The 19,336-nt window shown below is 37.6% G+C and overlaps 1 protein-coding gene and 1 long non-coding RNA gene across 2 annotated transcripts in view; both read right to left on the reverse strand.

The window, feature by feature from the left end:
- LOC134651500 (uncharacterized) overlaps positions 1 to 19,336 on the reverse strand; it is a 125,915-nt gene that overhangs the window by 16,376 nt on the left and 90,203 nt on the right. The window lies entirely within an intron of this gene.
- LOC134651632 (chondroadherin-like) lies at positions 5,449 to 6,175 on the reverse strand. The gene is made up of 2 exons (XM_063506732.1): positions 6,156 to 6,175; positions 5,449 to 5,882 (listed from the first exon to the last, which is right to left on the reverse strand). Exons 1-2 carry the CDS (start codon positions 6,157 to 6,159, stop codon positions 5,449 to 5,451), a joined length of 438 nt encoding a protein of 145 aa, XP_063362802.1. The 5' UTR covers positions 6,160 to 6,175.

Here is a 19,336-nt window from a genome sequence, read left to right on the forward strand (position 1 = left end):
GTGAGCGTGGCCTTAACTCCCGCGGTCCTTCTTCGTAAGAGTCATCAGAGAGAAGCTACCCACGTCAGCGTCTCCTGTGGTGACGACATCTGTCTTTAGGCACCTCACGCTCGGCTGTCGCAGTGTTCCGCGTCATCTGTCCACCGTCGCTGACCTCATTTTTCCCTGTAATTAAATTTCAGTGCGCTGCATGATTGGTTGTTAAAATATATTTTTTTCACCCTGCACAGCATACCAATGCTTTACCGTGTTTAAATTCAGCACTTGTACATATCTACTTATATGTACTTATAGGTACTTACTTCAATCAAACAATTTTCCTTCCCATAACATACATGTATAAACATATATTAATCAAATTTAGCACATCATTATTGTTTGACGGTTACTCACTCTCTAATTTACACTAATTGTACCTACCTACCTATAGCGGCTATAGCATATCACCTACACAAGGAAAGTGATTCTTTAGACTCATTGATCAGACTATTTATAAACTTTTTGAACTTTTTGAACTTTTTGAACTTTTTGAACTTTTGAACTTTTTGAACTTTTAACTTTTTACTCTTTTTACTCTTTTTACTCTTTGAACTCTTTGAACTCTTTGAACTCTTTGAACTCTTTGCACTCTTTGAACTCTTTGAACTCTTTGAACTCTTTGAACTCTTTGAACTCTTAAACCTTTAAACAACTATTTAAAACTCTTTAAACTAAGCTCGTACAAAATACTACATCCGTGGACTCTGGCAGCACACCTACATGTCCGCACTCATAACAGCACATCTACATGGCTGTAGACTTTCTAGCTGCGCACTACATGACCGCACTCATAAACAGCACATCTACATGGCTGTAGACTTTCTAGCAGCACACTGCATGGCCGCACTCTTTAAAACCTTTAAACTCAACTCAAAACTCTTTAAACTTTAAAACCTTTAAACTCAACTCAAAACTCTTTAAACTTTAAAATCATTAAATTAAACTAAACTTTAAAATCATTAAACTCAAAATCTTTAAACTCAAAACTCTTTAAAATCATTAAACTAATCTTTAAACTCAATACTTTAAAATCATTAAACTAATCTTTAAACTCAACACTTTAAAATCATTAAACTAATCTTTAAACTCAACTCATTAAACTTTAAATCTTTAACTCAACTCTTTAAACTTTAAAATCTTTAACTAAACTCTTTAAACTTTAAAATCTTTAACGCAACTCTGCAGCACACCTACATGTCCGCACTCATAAGCAGCACACCTACATGTCCGCACTCATAAGCAGCACACCTACATGGCTCGACATATAATCTAACTAAATAATCAAAGCGAGCACACATAATTTGGCTCATTAGACATTGGGTCTAGCTATAACATACCACCTCCAAACCTACATGGTACCAGTAACATATTGGTCTTAGTATCCATTTGCAATGAACTCAATAACAAATCTCATGTGGTTTGTTTGTCTTGTTCCCAATGATACCTACCATACAAAACATATATATTTTTATTTTATTTATCCAAACCAATTATCATAGGATCAAGCTCTAGTGTACGCAGTATAATATTAAATATACGTAGGTAATAACGTGGCAACTAGATCGTTCTTCGCGTACTCAGGTAATGAAACATCAGGTTCACGAACAACATAGCACTTACAAGTTAACTAACTACACCATAACCACCTGCATAGGTAACTAGCCATTAAATCTGGTTTTAGGGTACCGCCTACACGATATGTTACGATATGTTCCCATAGGTCATATATACAGACAACAGTTGTTTATCAATCAGCGCTAGAACAGGTAGCTCTATTATTTAATAAAGCTGGAGCATTAACAGACCGCGCGCGTCGTGTGCATAACCCGCCACCAACTCAATATTCTTACAGCCGGTGACCGAAACAATAAAAATTGTAAGGCAACTCAAAAATAAAAATAGTCTTGGAGTCGACGAAATGCCGCCCGTTCTTATAAAGTTAGCACAGCCACTGACAAAACTGATTAACAAGTTATTTAATCAAGGCATATTCCCGGACTTACTTAAAATATCCATTATTAAACCCATATTTACAAACGGTGACGTAATCAATCCAAACCAATATCGTCCTATCGCACTCTTACCCGACCTTATCTTAATAAATCGAGTCTAAGACAACTTTTTCGTAAAGTGCAGCATTTTATCGTTTACCTTTTTTTTTATCAATACATACAGAACATCTAGACAACAGAACACATAATTTAGGATTTTTGCTAGCCATGACATAAGCGTATAAAAAAGTATCACACGAAATCTTACTCTGTAGATTGTACGGGATGGGAATACGCGGCACTGCGTATAATTGGTTCAAACCAAATCGTACCTCGGAAACCGTAAGCAATGCGTCCAAGTAGACCACGTTGATAAGGAGGAATTAAAAACTGTGACATCAAAATCGCGTCATATTATTTGCTTAATACCTACTTCAGGGAAGCGTTGGTGGATGCCTACTATTTCTGACATATACCTGTTAAAGACCTGCCAAAAATACTTAACACAGACACAACCTGCGTTATGTTTGCTGACAAAGCCTCTCTATTGTTTAGTAGCAATAACAACTCCGAATGTAGGTCACAACTTCAGAACATTTTTAGTTCCGTACCGAAATGCGTCGGTGAACATAACTTAGAAATGAACTTGAAAAAGACCAAAATCATATAACCCACCCACAAAAATAAACCATTGGAACTAAGTTAGACACTGCATCATGTAATATTGAAGAGGTCGCGTATTCAATTTGTTAAGTATAGCCATAGATGTGGGCATGAATTAGAAGATCCATATACAAAATATTAAAACGAAAATGTGGAAATTTGTATATGCTTAACATACAAAGAAAGAATACACTTCGAGTATACATTATCTGCATACTACGCGTGCACATGGCTTCGGTACGCTGTAGTTCTTTGTGGTGATAGTGTCGAGGCTGAACAACTTTCTATAATGCAGAAAAAGAGTATTCTAATTATGACGAATGTGCGTAAAGCAGATAGCTGCCGTCCGTACCTTGTTCGTTACAAACTATTAACACTGCCCTGCATCTATATTTTGTTTGCAAGCTGCTCTTCTTGTTCGCGAAAACCAATCATTGATAACTATCTATCACGAACTTGCAATTGTGTAGAAATGGTCCACATTACACATGTATCTTAATAACTAATAAAATTCCATACCTAATTAAGCAACAGAACCTCCATGCGATCTAGAAAACTAAATTACAAAAGTGATAACTAGATAATTGTTACATATTTACCGTAACTTCTTTTTAAAATGTGTTTTTCAATTAAAAGACACATCCAGATAACTATAATCTTTAAAAAACATTTTGTAATGTATGTGACATGAACTTTCTTGTAATTGTATCATATCTTAATGTATTACTAATTTAGGAAACTTTATAGATTTGTTAGCACGCATGATGATTAATTAATTCTATTTTATAATGACGTCATAGATTGATTTACTGAACTGTATCCCAGGACGTCATGGACCGACCTACTGATCTGTATGCAACACCTTAATTATAATAAAATGTATGTACATGACTTAACAATCAATAACTGAAATGGATATTTCCACGCAATACTTTATCAAGGTGTCGATCTTTGGGGTACAGCTGCTGATCGCGATAGACTGCTCAGAATGCAAAAACGTGCCCTTTGTATAATTGATGGCAAACCCACTGCCTATCCTGCACAATCAAGCGCTTACTGTATGTTTGTCAGAACAAATATACACTTGTACAAGTGTAGTGCATCTAACCGTAGTCGCCCAGCTCGCAGGTTGCCTGTCCTGCTCGCTCCTAAATACCGGCTCACGAAGTCGCGTAAGTTGTTCAAGATCATGAACCAACAATTTATAATTCAGTGCCGACTGGCATAAAGGAATCAAAAGTGACAACAATTCAACAAAAACTGAAATCATTACTTCTAGAACACGATTATTACTCAATTGACGAATTTATATTATCTATGCAAAACGATCACTGATTCCATATTGAATGGGGTTCGAAGTCCTAAGGGTTGCCTCCCATTATTAATTACTTAATTACCTACTATCTCATTTTAACTTAAATTGAATGACAATGCAAAATGTATTTATTTTACCAATAAAAATCTGTATAACAAAGACATTAGGGTCTGACTATGGTACACCACCTACATGGTGACTAACTTCATGCTAACTACACTATTACCGATTTGTTGCTATCCAACCACCTACATGGCACTCATACATAGGTACTAATGACAACGTGTCAGCATTTATTCATTTCAGAAACCAATCAAAGGCGTTATCATGTATGGCTTTACTTATTAGATTATTTAGCTCATACTATGTAAATAGATTAAGTTCAGTATTCGAAAGTCACGTAAGTATATAATATACATCATGTAAACACTTTCAATTTAACGACGGCATAACAACCGAGCACTTCTGTATATTTCTTCACAATATGGGTTATTTAAATTTAAAACCACTCTGTTAAATAATACTTCCTTTAATGACACTAAAGTTACTTGCCTATAACCGTACACGTACAATTATACATGTTTGTATCTTGATTGCTAACGGATTCATTAAATATTTATCCAAATCGTATTCATCGTATTCAATTTTACTATAATCGCGATCACGTATCATCGTATATGCCTATGCTCGGCAAAACATCGACATTACACAAATAAATAACCTACTACTACACTGTACACACGAATTGTAAGTAAGTATTCAAATTCTAAGACACTTGTAACCACGGTCTTATCTTATAACATGGATCTTGTAAAAAAATAAAGTTCCCTCGCTCAATGCCTGTATCGATTTTGATTACCAGCAGAATTCTAAATTATGTAATAAGTCTGCATTTGTTACTTTAACTTGACCATGATCGCGTATCTACACATTCTTAATTAGGTTTTGAAATTACAAGCATTACAACTTAAAACTTACTACCATAACGTCCGAGTATATAAAACATGTATATATATATACTAGGTACTCACACGTTCTAGTCCTTTTGTGGGCGCCGTTGACCGCCGCTTCTGACTTGTGATGAATCAAAGTCCTTGGTACAATCATTTACTTTTAATTTACTCCAACTACTTACTTCTACGTACACTCTTAAACAATCTTAAGTTCACAAGCAGTAACCTTCGTGCTAAATTTAGTGTTACTCGTTCCAGCGCCAAGCGAGAATGAGTCTTCCACCCCATGGTACGTTATATTTATACTTTTCTATCATTAGAATTGGCGGGTAGGAGAGAAGGGTCATTTTCGCGAGTACCGACAGATTAATTAACAAATATTCGGGTAAACACTGATCATATTTTCAATCACTACCCACTGAATGCCATTAGTTAAACCTAACTTACACTAAATAATTATAATTAATTCTCAAAATCTTATGAAATATCACAGAAATTCCAACTGTTTTGTTGAAGAGAAGGTTCTTGGATCTTCTAATTTAGTTATTTCATTACCAGTTACGTGCAGGGATGTTAAATTTGGGAGCACTGAATGTGCACCGAAGACCGGCATTGTTTGAAGATTATTTCCTTCTAAATGTAGGGTCTTCATTCGAATCACACCACGAAATACGGCCGGATCCAGGTAAGGTATGTCATTGTGGCTTATCCTAATCATACCTAAATTAGGGAGACCAATAAAATCCTCCTCCGTTAGGTTGCTTATGCCGCATCTGTCTAGGTGTAAAAAGTCGATATAGTCATTTGATGACCCTCGTGGTATATTTTCTTCACCGTACGAATATCTGCATTGCGTCCAAGTGGCAGCATTGGTTTGTGAGGCGATCAGCGCGGCGACCAGCAGCATTGATGTTAACGGCCCTGGAAAGAAGGGGCATTTTTTTTGTAATACAGGAGAGGTCTGATGCTATAGCGGGGAAAAAAGTAATCTTTACCAACATATTCACAACAATCATAAAAAGTCAAAAACGCGCCAACTATAATTTGAAGACGGCCAATTCGGATTTACCAATTTGTTAAGGTTTTAACATTTAGATCGTATATGAGCCGAGGTTTTTTTTACCGATATCAAAGACACATTTTTTGGGGCAGTCGTGTAATTAAAATTACGCTCTATTGTAGTTAAATACTTACCCATGATTAATTTGTTGGCTGGAACCATACCTTATTGTACAACAAAATAGTTATTAAATTGAATATACTCGCAACGACAAGGCGAGTACTTCGAGGCACGTCTTCACTAAACCGCAACCAGATGGAGAATAAAATTGTTATGAATTGATTGAACTGGACCTTGTCACGTTAGTTATTTTTGTTTGAACCCATAGACTAATTTGTTATTCGAATTTATGTTCTCGGCCATCACATTAAGGTCCTAACTGTCCCAGTGAATGAGCCACTCAGGTAAGTCATTTCTAGTTCGAGGATGTTCCTGCTGATCCAGAGTTTGCCCGTGACCGTGACTCGAGGCGGCGCGCGGCGGTGATGCTGCGAGCGTGATAGGTAAATTTACAAATTGACCTCAATTTGTTCGCATTTAGACCTCACACGTATAGCTCACATCAATTTACAACAGAGTGAAATGAATAACAAATATTGATAACTGAGGATCTGAAAGGTCCCTTAATAGTCAAAATTGTAGAAAATGGTCGCCATTTTGAATTTCTTTATTATTGGTATGATAATGTTGAAAGTTGATTTCTGAGGATTCGGAAGGCTCTTTAATATGAACCCGTAGTCTTTGTAAAAAATTTACGCCGTCTTTAATTTCTTAGATATTTCAAGCCATACCCCTTATACCTCTCACGTCGAACGATAGTCTATTTATTTAGGAATGTAACATGTAATAAAAATACGGTTAAAACATATTTATTAAATTAGGCCAAAAAAAAACCCTGAAGGAACTGTCATTCGACTCGATAGGTATATTTTATTAAAAATATATGGGATGGAAGTTGCAAACCAAATATCCTACCACTCGAAAAATTTTCAGTCGGCTGTGCATGTCATGACCAGGGCTGCCCCGCGCTAATTTAAGACCTGGATTAACTGAGACAGCTGACAGGCACATGGCGTGTTTATCCTAACCCTAGCCATGGATCTATGGAAACGGAAGCACAGACTACATAGGTATCGTAGAATGTGCCTATTTTGCTCCTCACTGGGTAATTGTGCTGCAACAGTTTTTATATATAAAAGCTTTATCACAACCTTATTTAAGTGTTACAACATGAATAACATGATAGTAGTGATTTGTACGGAACACTCAAAACCAAACCTCAAACGTGTTGTGATTTTAAAACCGGCTGATATTAAAATCAGGGATTGGCCTTGTTTTTTCAGTTGGCCTTGTTTTCTATTTTCATAAATTTTGTTGCAATACTCTTTTAGAGTATAGTTTTTTCACGAACGTAGACTATTTTGGTTAAAAACTCCCATCTACTGGCGGATTGCAGCCAACCCTTTACCGCATACGAAGCCATATATATTCAACTCTATTTACAGCTATTAAAGTTCAAAATTAAACAAATATTTTTTATAACATGCAGTAAGGGGTTAAACAAACATGCCCTTTCCAGCCGGCTCGTTTTTCATCGTTGGAAAGAAGTGCATGCACGGAAATTTCCTCGAAATCGTTGCTGTTGACAGTCGGCTGCAATTTTGTATTCTGGCAAAAATTGCTCACCCTGATTAGTTGGCTCCATTGCTGCTCCCTTGTTAACGAATTTCAACAATGTTTAGAGAGAAACTATAATCGTTAAGATTCACACGAATGCCAAAAAGCCGCTCCTACACAATCAAAGTCTCATTTAATAAGTTTTTGGCAAAAACTTCATTTTTGGTACAAGCTTTTATCGCTGACTGTACTTTTCTTACGGCAGACAACTAATACTCATCGAGACAATTCTAAAAACCCCTAACACAATTAGGTTGCGTTGTTTCATCTCAGAGTTCCTATGGCCACCTCCTGTTTCCATCATCAGATCAGCTCTATGTCATAATAATATTGCATTGTCATCCGATTTATACATGCATGCAAAATTTCAGCTCAATCGGAAACCGGGAAGTGGATCAAATTTACACTATGTACGATAAGAGCGTGACCGGCAAAACTTTGAAAAAACTAAAGAGTTATCATGTCAAATACTATCATATGAGAATATTGTAATTACATATTCATGCTTTATTTTTAATAAGACGTTCAGTCTCCTGAATTATGAATAATACCTTGGTATCTTTGAGGCATAATTTCGACCAAATTTTCAGCTAAAATGCAACGTAAAGACGTACGCACAGACTTCAGTTCTCCAGTTATGTCAATAATACTAAGAGTGTTATTTCCTTGTAATTTAAACTTCATCCACGCCCAAACATTTTGAACTGGGTTGGCGTCGGGTGATTGTGAGGGCCAATCCAAAACATCGGCGCCATTTTCAGTTTTTCATGCAGTACAGTGCTGACTTCGGCATTTAGGGTCATTATTATTCTCTTGCCGGATCCAAGAAGCCTTATCCTTTGGGAACTTTTGATAACGGAAGGCGACAATGCCTATTCATCAATTTTTACTATTTTATGGGCGTCCAGTGTATCGTGCCCAAGTGCAAATGGCCGAAACCCTGCTTTGAGAAGCATCCCCAAACATGTTCCTCTACTGGGTAATTCTCGGTCCCACGAGCACTCTATTATTTGTCGTAGAACAAGCCTAAATCAAGTAATTAACTGCCCAAAAAGAAACTTCATCGGAAAAAAATATGATTGCAATCTCGGTTTTTGTTTTCTTTCGCCCACGGTAGCCATTTTTTCATATATTTTTCAGTAAGGGAGAAGCTAGAAGTTAGAAGTAGATTTTTTGAAAACATCTGCAAGACCCGTTTATCCTCTGTGTAGGAGGTCTTTTTTGTTTTCCCGCGTTCTGGTAAGTCGTAAACATTTTTATACTCCATATAATGCTTCATCCACTTAATTACAAACGCCTTCGATTTATTTATATACAATCAGCAGGCTTTCGTGACATTTTGGGCCCTTTCGGGTACGTACAGAGGAACACTGCTTCATAACGTAAATCGTAAGCGGCATTCTTTTTTTTAATTGAACTTTAAGTGGGAAACTGTCAAAAGTTTTTTATTATTTTTTACGAAGCATTTTAGACAAAAGAACATTCTATTCAGCCAGTACCTTTTTTTCTGTGCCACATCTTTAAAATATACATAAACACTGGTCACGCTCTTGTCAAACACACTGTAACTTGCAAGATTTGATTACAGACCGACAGACAGACAGGCAACGGGACAGGCGAAACTATATAAAAGCTTGTAAAAACGACATGCGTACGTTACATATAAATATGTCTGGTACTGGTTTTCGTTGGTAAAAATTCATATACAGCAAATAGACGTTCTAATCGGTCTATAATTTTTGTATAACAACTAATATGAACTTAATTGTTCATGTCATGTAAAATTTCATGTTATTTCAGAATGTTATTTGTAGGTTTACCTTTCCCACATTTAATAATACAATATATCTTTTTTTTTTGGTGACGAAAATGGTAGGTCTGAAACTGGAATAAGAGGATCTAATAAATCGGCGATAATAACTTCAAAATTCGTTGTGTTTACGGTTAAATAACTCTCTTAAGAGGATAGTTAATCTTTATTCGTAACACAATTTTTGATAATTTTACCAATATATCCCCGACCCGAATAATGGTCGTCAGAGCTTAAAAATCTATTTCACAAAGACTGAAGATAAAATTGCCAAATTCGACTTGACAGCAAAGAATCCACACTCCGAAAGGCCACAATTTCATACAAGCCCTGATGGCGCCTACGCTCTTCTTCACAAGCAAATGGCGATATCATCGCAAGATTTTCCCTTTCACAGAAGTGACATATGAGGTCGTTCACCTGTCGCGGGCCTAACGAGGTGACCCGTGTCAGCGGCAGGAGGATCGATCAAAGTAATCTTGGAACAAATCTGGACGAAGGTTTAGGTTTCGGACACTTTTTGTTGCAACTATGTTTTGTAGATAAAAAACTGACAGGGTTCATATTAGTGAATCATCCATTGTCTTACTTGACACGACGAAGCGACGCGTCACGCGATCGCAGGTCATGCCCCGTAACGTGCCAGTAATTTGTTCTATAAAATTCTTCCAAAAACTAAAGCTGGTTGTTCCGTGAGCTCGCAAATTCAATTTTAATTTTGCCACTTTGGATTTTATTTTCAATAGGTAACTGAATCGATATAAAAATCCTTATTATCATCGAATCTGCTCACACAATTTCACGAGAATCGGTTGAGAAATGCGAACTGTTTAGATCTCATTTTGATGAGCTCACGCTGATTGGTGCATTCGAAATGAAATAAAAGTCGTGCGTCAAATATGCGCTAATCACCAAAATGATCGTTAAGTTCGTATCAAAACCAGCCAGCCTATTATGGATAGCTTTATCCATCTTTATCCACGTGATAAAATAACTGTCACTGTTTAACACCGTGGGAAAGAAAGTGACGGACACCGTTTTATCACGCTGTCACGTAGACAAGAACGACCATCATATCCGTACAGTTTGACATAACAAACTGTTAAATTATTAGAATCGACTTCCTGTAAAGAAGAACCGCCGTTTAGACATAATAAAGCAATTTTAGCCCAAGCTGAAATGGAGATGCTTTGCTCGGTCAAAAATTAGGTTGCAGAGAATAGCAGAGTTCTTGCATCGACTTGCATCGTTCACTGTTTAATAGGGGGAAAAAAGCCAGGGAAATTAGAAGGGAACAAGTGATATGGCGCCACGCACGACCTTTGACGCAAAATACTTCTATTATTGAGAAATTATACTTCTGTTTAAAAATTTGTGACGTCTCGTTTATAGCTATTGTATACTGCTATGGTAAGCAGGCTAACGATATACAATTGAAAGTAAATGAAAATTAGACATGTTTTCATGATTTTTCCATCGAACCAACTATAAAGTTTTGGCCAGTGCCCGTGCATATAGGTACACAATGAGCTAACCAGATACCCATTCGTACAGACAGCTTAACACAAGTATTAATTAAAACAACTGATGTGCACCAGTACACCCGTCATTCATACTAATTACCTACATAGTTCCACAACCGAAGACAATCCAATTTGCGGAGGAAAGCCTAGCCTCCCTCAATAACGATTATTCGATTAGCGCTCAACAAATACACCAACTGCATTATTCACTTTGAGGGGCAAGAACCGGCTTTAATCCCCACTAAATTGCTTACCGTCTGGGCTCGATTATCTCTGGTCTTTAGCGTACTCGAATATTCAGGGGTTAGAGTTGCGACTGTAAATTCGAGCGGCTATTTGAGGAAGTGTAGTATTGTAGGTAGAGGTCTCTTGAATTAAAGACAAATAGAATGAAAGATGTAGAATGATTTTATTAACAAAACTTAAATGTTCTCTGCTTATTTTAAATAGCACACGTTTCTTAAAAGCGACGTAATACATATTATAATTATATGGACGATACATTTTTAAGTTCGAAAAACGATTCACAAGACTGACAGTGACACTTTTTTATCTGACACAAGCTATATCCTTTCTCCATCAATATACCCCGCCCGAAGCGTTGCATATTACCCAATACCAAATTTCCCGCTTTTAATAAAATAAGTTGTGATTGGTCATTAAAAGTTTTGATTGGCTGAAATAAAATTCCATACGTCAATTCGCTCGCGCCATAATTCCCCCGGGGTCATTTTTGAGCTCTAGTCTGAATTCTATAGTTATTCTGGTTTGTTGTTTCTTATTCTTACACACACATACATAAAAATATAGGTATTAACATGGAATAATTTAAGAGGCATTGGCATATACACCACGTCGGTGTTTTTTCATCTGTCATCATGCCTGTCACGTTCTAACGAGTATGTAAGTGCGAAAGCGACATGACATGACAAGTGATAAAAATGCGACCATGATACCGCCGCAGGATGTAAGTATGAGTATGTATGCGACAAACTATCGAATAGTGTTAATCATACATACACCGAGACAGCAGACCTACAGCACAGGTGCAAGACACTAGCATACATTTACCAACGGCTTTTATCACGTAGAGACGGAGAAGTGCAGATCCTCACAATAATTTTGTCATATTTTCCGTGTATGTGTAAGGCCTGAGTGGACGCTCGAGTTGGGCGTGCAGCGGGGCGAGGCGTGCGGCGTGTATGTTAAACAAATGCAAGCGTATAGGAGCGGCCTTAGTGCACGCTGCCCAAATCCCTTGGGAGCTTGACGCCACGCTGTACGCCCCGCCGAACGCTCCGCTTCGAGCGTCCACTCAGGCCTTACGCTAAGATCGAAGTGCTGGCAACTTAAAATCCGCGTTCAATATTCAAGACGGATCCGCCGCTTATAGCGCCTGCCGAAATCTCATCCAAAGCCAACAACAAAGAAGTTATTTCAAATTCAATAAACTCAAAGGAGCCGATATTGGGGAACCTTGGGATGTATTCTGATTGGCTTGAAAGTGCGATAGGCCAATTTTCGAACGAGCCATGTTATTGAGACCTTGAGATCACCGTAATGAAAGATAAGATAAGATAAGATAAGATATTATTTATTGTATAACTGTGTACAAAGATGTTGACATAATACAATTAGGAACCAACAGTCTATCCATCACGGACGTACAATATATTAATGACTAACCTATAACTAAATAACAAAACTAATACATGCATACACTATTATCATAATCGTCAAATTCTTTCATGCTGTAGAAGACTCTACTAATAAGCCATTTTTTTAAAATGGTTTTAAATTGGTTACCTTCGACAGACTTTATTTCAACAGGCAACTTGTTAAAAACTTTTATTGCTGTGTACAATGTAGGCACTTTTATCCATAATTTTATTATTGACCTTTGGAATACGATAGTTATATTTATATTGCATGCGCAAGTTATCATTGATTGTCGACAGTTTTGTGAAATACTCTCCATTGCGCTTTACAAAGAGGCAAAGCTCCAGTATGTAGATTCCAGTTAAAGTCAAAATCCGCTTTTCCTTGAAAACATTTCTAACTGAGTGAAGCTTGTGCAAGTGAAACATGTTTCGTAAGCATCTTTTTTGTAACCTGAATGTAGTTAGAACATCAACAGAATCACCCCAATAAATGATATATTCTAGGAACTCGATTTATATTTAAAAATTTGTTATGGTTTTTATATCTTGAAGATCGCTCACGCTTATTGGTGCTTGCGAAATGAGATCAGAGTTAGGAGACTCATTAGGCATCTTACTCGCACTTACACGAGAAACCGAATGAGATGACTCAAGGTCGTCTTAAAACAAGAAAAAGTCTTGCGAGTTCATACATTTGCTACTTGCGCTTAATGGCAATTTTGTGAAGTCACAATAAACACAAATCAATGTGTAAACAAGCACCCTATTGTGGGCCTATGAAATCCAGGCTACATACATACATACATATAATCACGCCTATTTCCCGGAGGGGTAGGCAGAGACCACAGATTTCCACGTGCTAGGATCCTGACACACCTCTTTCGATTCCGTTACTTTCATAACATTCCCATACATGCTTGCCGGTTTAGGGTGCTCTGGACCTGGCCTTTCTTCAGGATTTTCCCGATCTGATTGGAGAAAGTCCGCCGAGGTCTGCCCCTTCCAACTCCCTCCTGTACTTCTCCATCCAGGCCACATTTACCCCGCAGCCATATTTACCAGTATTGATCTTACATAATATATTGAAATACCGATTTGATTTATTTTTAGTAATACATAATTTAATCATGTCTATATAGGTCACAAAACAATATTGAAATTGGTCATGTCATGGCTAGTTTCCCAACTAGGTCAAATGGCTCCTCTACACGGGCCAACGCCGGCCACTCCAAGGGGCGCATTTATACGTTAGAGGGAGCAAGTGATATTGCTATCTCATTCTACCGCATGGCTGCGTCCCTTGGAGTGGCCGGCGTTGGCCCATCGTGTAGAGGAGCCAAAAAAGACAAGATTCCAAAATTGAATCTGCTCACTTTTACTGGTCCACAAAGATCTTCGCCTCGCTCAGTGAGTGGACTAACGCTGCTCTTAACTTATCTCAGAGATTTGCCTCGAATGTGAATTTTAATAATGGATGCGTTATGACTGATATTTCGTTGCTTTAGATAAGTTTACATGAAATCTCTATATTACGGTTTACATTTTGCATAAAGCTTTTATCGAATTTATTGTTTTGAATACTTAAATTGTCTGGTTTTACTTAGAGAAGTCCACCCTATCTCACTAGAAAGGTGTCCTAAAAGTGCCCGGTGTCCGATTTCAGCCATCTAATCTCAGGATGTGGTGGTGTGTTTTTTTACACACTGATTGATTCGTGTTTAGAGCGATTTCATACATTTTTTACATGCGTTTAGTAGTAAATGTATGAACCCTCAATTAACACGAGTCAATCTGTTAACAAACCCTTAGGCACAAAACATACTGCCCAAACACTGATTGTCAAAATAACCACCGACGAACGTACGAAAGACAAAAACAATCAATACATACCCAATATACTTACTTTCAACCTCCCTTCCCTCTATAAGTAACTCACAAAGAGGATTCTCTTTTTGTTTCTTAATTTTACGCTATAGTGGACTCGCTAAAAGAGCCTTATAACATAGACGAGCTAATAATAAATACCATTTATATCTCTATACCTAAATAGAGCCTGTGTGGAAAGAGAAGAGTCGTGGAATGTATGGGGCCCAATACTCTTCTCTTTCCGCACCTTCGATCAACACGGAAGGGATGCGGCATTCGCACTATTTCCCCTCTGCCTAGGTACAAGATCAACTGATCTAGCGCGGGTAATAAAACTAGTTGCGCTCGGATTTTTAACTAGACCGAGTCCAGATGCGCGAGTGAACACAGCAGCAGATAAAATGCCTAATTGCTCGGTTTTTTGTCGTAAAAAGAGGTCGGGGACATCAAATTTACAAAAAGAAGGTGTTACATTTCACATGTAATATTTTTTTTATATGTCATACGTTTAATTACATTTAAACACAATTATTATATTTTAGTCTCATGTAATAGCTGGATTTATCGATTTTGCTCGCCCAGTACAAGTTGCGGATCGGTCGAGCGACAAATCCGACTTCTCATCTCTCAGAAAACAATAAAATTCTTTGACGAAAATGTGTTAGTGTGCGTGTTGTGACACTTGTGATTCGTCCGTACACAAAAACAGATCGAGGTGTGCAAGATTTGTCTGTGTAGGGTGTTATTTTCTATGTATTTGTGTCGTCATTACAGATTGGATTTTGTATGTAAGTGTGTGAGAAGTGCGACTGTGTGCACGTTCCCCCCCCGCGAAAAATGGCAGAATTATTTGAATGTTAAGATATCGCTTGGGCCTATCCCTTCCGACGTGTCGGAAGCCCGTGTTGATCGAAATTCCGCACAGACTCTAGTCGCGACTACAAACGCCACTTAAAAAGGTTTTACACGCACATCTTCAGTGTCCCTGTGGCGCCGCTCTGGCGGCTATAAGTAGTTTTTGTATTTTACTTTTATTATAATAACCTAGCCTAAGATGAAAGATAAATATTTAAAGAGAAAAATATTACAGTAAATGTAACTAGCTTACTTAAGTTCCAAAGGGCGCAAAAAATATTATGTGAATTTAACGTGCACTCTTCCCTTAGTTATTGGAAAGTATCGCTTTTTAATGTAATTTCCGAAACGGAAAACTGCCGTTCCCAGGGGACTCCATCTAATGGATTCGTGCATACTTTCCTTGGAACTCTGTCGCAGGAGTAAATAAACTAAACAGCGTAACAGTTTCATTTAATACAAAAGTGCCGTAAAAATATATAAACTCGTAGGGACGTGCGTTGCCGGTAGGAGCTTAGCAGCCGTTATATTTATTGTAGTGTATGGAAGCGGACCAAGCGATAAAAACCGAGTAACAACTTTATTATCAAGACATATGCATCCAGCATTAAACAGGTATTTTCCCCTTCGGCATATGACTGGGAGTATTCTTTTGATTTCCAATGTTTTACTTGCGTATGGAACATTAACTGGTACATTATATGAGTATTTAGGGTAACGGATGAGATGATGAATGATGAGATGACGGGCGACAGTGAGATATGGAAGAGAAAGACATGCTGCGCCGACTCCAAGTGAATGGGACAAGGGCATGAGAAATTGAGAATGATGAGCTAACGTAACACGTAACGGCTCATCACTCTAGTGACCACATCTATGCCGATTCTGTTGCTCATGCACCAACTTGTAAAAGTGTACGTTAAGCTTTTCGTTACTCTGTTCCGTTTATTTATTCCTAAGCTCTGCGACTCTGTTACCGTCATATTAAATTCCTTTTAACTTGTGCTTTTTCTATTTGTGCCGCTCCATATTAAACTCGAATTAGATGGCATGACGGCAAAAGACGTGCGGAATTAATGGATGAATAAATTTTTCAGGCTGAGTGTATGATGTTTTTATTTGTGTTCGAATTCTAAATGATACTTGTACAGTTTCCATCAGATATATCGCAGCGGCCAAGGTGTTCACAATATCTGAACGCGTACTCTAACGCCCTGACAATAGAGGCGTGTTCAGATATTTGTGAGCGCCTTAGCCGCTCCGATATATCTGATGGCGACTGTAGTCTCATAATAGCTAAGCGCTTCTCATCTCAGGGGCCTTGTCAAACTGAAGGGACATGTGACGATATACACCGTGGGCCCCAACCCGACATAAGTATTATAGTATTTTATGGGAAATGTTGACTATACTGATTGCTGATGATCATTCCATGTACTTTAATTGTTGTAACTGCCTCTAAGTAAGTAAGTAAGTAAGTAAAAATGTAGTATAACAAAAATAGTTGAGATCCGTTTAATTTGTTCTGATTAGGAAAGAACAATAATTGACGCGAAAAGGAATAGGATAAATATATAGGATAACCTCCTGACTGGCAGTAAATAAGTCTCGGGTCAAACCCTGGCCTTTAGTCAAAATGACTTAACTTCCTATCAATAGATGGCGTTCAATATTTGAGCGCGACTTTGTAGATACTGTCAATCTTGTATACCTCCGTGTTCTCAACTAAGTTATATTGTTTACCGCAACAACAGCATATTAACCACGCCCGTTTACGCGTATTGACACTCTCGTGTTATTGCAGAGCTAATTAAAGCAGGCCGCGAGCGCAGGGAAATTGCTAATTATGAAGCCAAGGATTCCCATTACTTGCGCAAGCTCGGGTGAAATCTTAAGGTGTGGTTCACGGTATTGTCAAGAAAAGAGCGTAAATCTTAAAGGCCGGCAACGCACTTGCAACCCCTCTGGTGTTGTAGGTGTCCATAGGAGATAGTAATTGCTTACTATCAGGCGATTTGTCTGCTCGTTTGCCTCCTATATCATACAAAAAAATAATTTAATCCTGTCGCATTGAATGCGCGTAACACGATTTATATTTTACTTTTCTACTATGTTGCTATTGATTTCTGACAGGCGCTTATATGCAAAAAGGTAATAATTTTGAATTAAAATAGATAGTTATTTCTAAACAAAAAAAAGCGGCCAAGTGCGAGTCGGACTCGCCCATGAAGGGTTCCGTATTTAGGCGATTTATGACGTATAAAAAAAACTACTTACTAGATCTCGTTCAAACCAATTTTCGGTGGATGTTTACATAGTAATGTACATCATATATTTTTTTTAGTTTTATCATTCTCTTATTTTAGAAGTTACAGGGGGGGGGGGGGGGGACACACATTTTACCACTTTGGAAGTGTCTCTCGCGCAAACTATTCAGTTTAGAAAAAAATTATATTAGAAACCTCAATATCATTTTTGAAGACCTATCCATAGATACCCCACACGTATGGGTTTGATGAAAAAAACATTTTTGAGTTTCAGTTCGAAGTATGGGGAATCCCAAAAATTTATTGTTTTTTTTCTATTTTTGTGTGAAAATCTTAATGCGGTTTACAGAATACATCTACTTACCAAGTTTCAACAGTATAATTCTTATAGTTTCGGAGAAAAGTGGCTGTGACATACGGACGGACAGACAGACGGACAGACGGACAGACGGACAGACGGACAGACAGACAGACAGACAGACATGACGAATCTATAAGGGTTCCGTTTTTTGCCATTTGGCTACGGAACCCTAAAAAGGCTATTGGAGGTATGTAAGGTTATATGTGGTTTTCGCCTCAATTACATTAAAGTAAGAAAAGGAACAGAATAAATCGGTACACGGCGGGAAGAAGTTGATAACTCGAGATATTTTATTGAAGAAATTTGAACTTAAAATTAAATAGTATAAGGTTCAGATTCTTCCATTTTTCCCCGCGAGTTATCAACTTCTTCCCGCCGTGTACTGAAATATAAAGCCTTCTCAGTTTCGGACGGTTATCAGCAGGACAAAACTGACTTATTAATTATATTCTGTGTGATCCTATTCATAGATTGGTATATATGAATAGCCGTAAATGATTAGTGTTTATTGCGAGTTCGTTTTGCTACTTCCTACTTGCGTTTAATGGCAGATATATGAACTCGCAATAAACACTAAACAGGCCCCAATGTGAAGGGCTAGGGCTGAAGGCCAGCCACACTTACTCGTGTTATGTTAACCTTATGTCTTATGTTAACCGAACCAGCTAAACTGTTCCGCCGACAGCGCTGGCGTGCTTTGGGAATTACAGCACTGCGCCGAGTAACAGCGATGCAAATAAGGCTTTGTTATCTTTATAGAATGTAGGTACCTATGTATATTCTAAGCTAACTAACTGCTATTATGATATTGTACAGCAGCCAAATAGCGAATAATGTCAAATACTAGTGGTTCTGTGGGCTGAAGACCACACGAACCCCCATGGCTCCGCCATTAAAAAAAACCAATGAACAAGAATAAAAGACAGTTGTTTTTAAAGATGTATCGAATGTTGTACAACCACACGTTGATTCTTACTGTTTTTATTTTTAATTTTATTTTAAATTTTAACTTTTAACCTTAAAACCTAAAAATATGAAAAATAAAAACATAAAATACACCTCCAAGTTCCATATTTCATTAAAATATAGCTTATAGTTTTCGAGAAAAATGGCGTGCCTATGATATACGGACGTATGGATGGACAGACAGACATGACGTTACGAATTACTAATAAAGGTTTCGTTTTTGCCATTTTGACTACGAAACCCTAAAAAGAGTCACCGTGGACGACAATTTCAAACAAGAACCATTTTCATTGCACTTTTGTGTATTTTTCTGCCTGTAGTAAACAAAC

Source organism: Cydia amplana, chromosome 10, assembly GCF_948474715.1.
Source record: "Cydia amplana chromosome 10, ilCydAmpl1.1, whole genome shotgun sequence".
Classification (NCBI taxonomy): Eukaryota; Metazoa; Arthropoda; class Insecta; order Lepidoptera; family Tortricidae; genus Cydia; species Cydia amplana.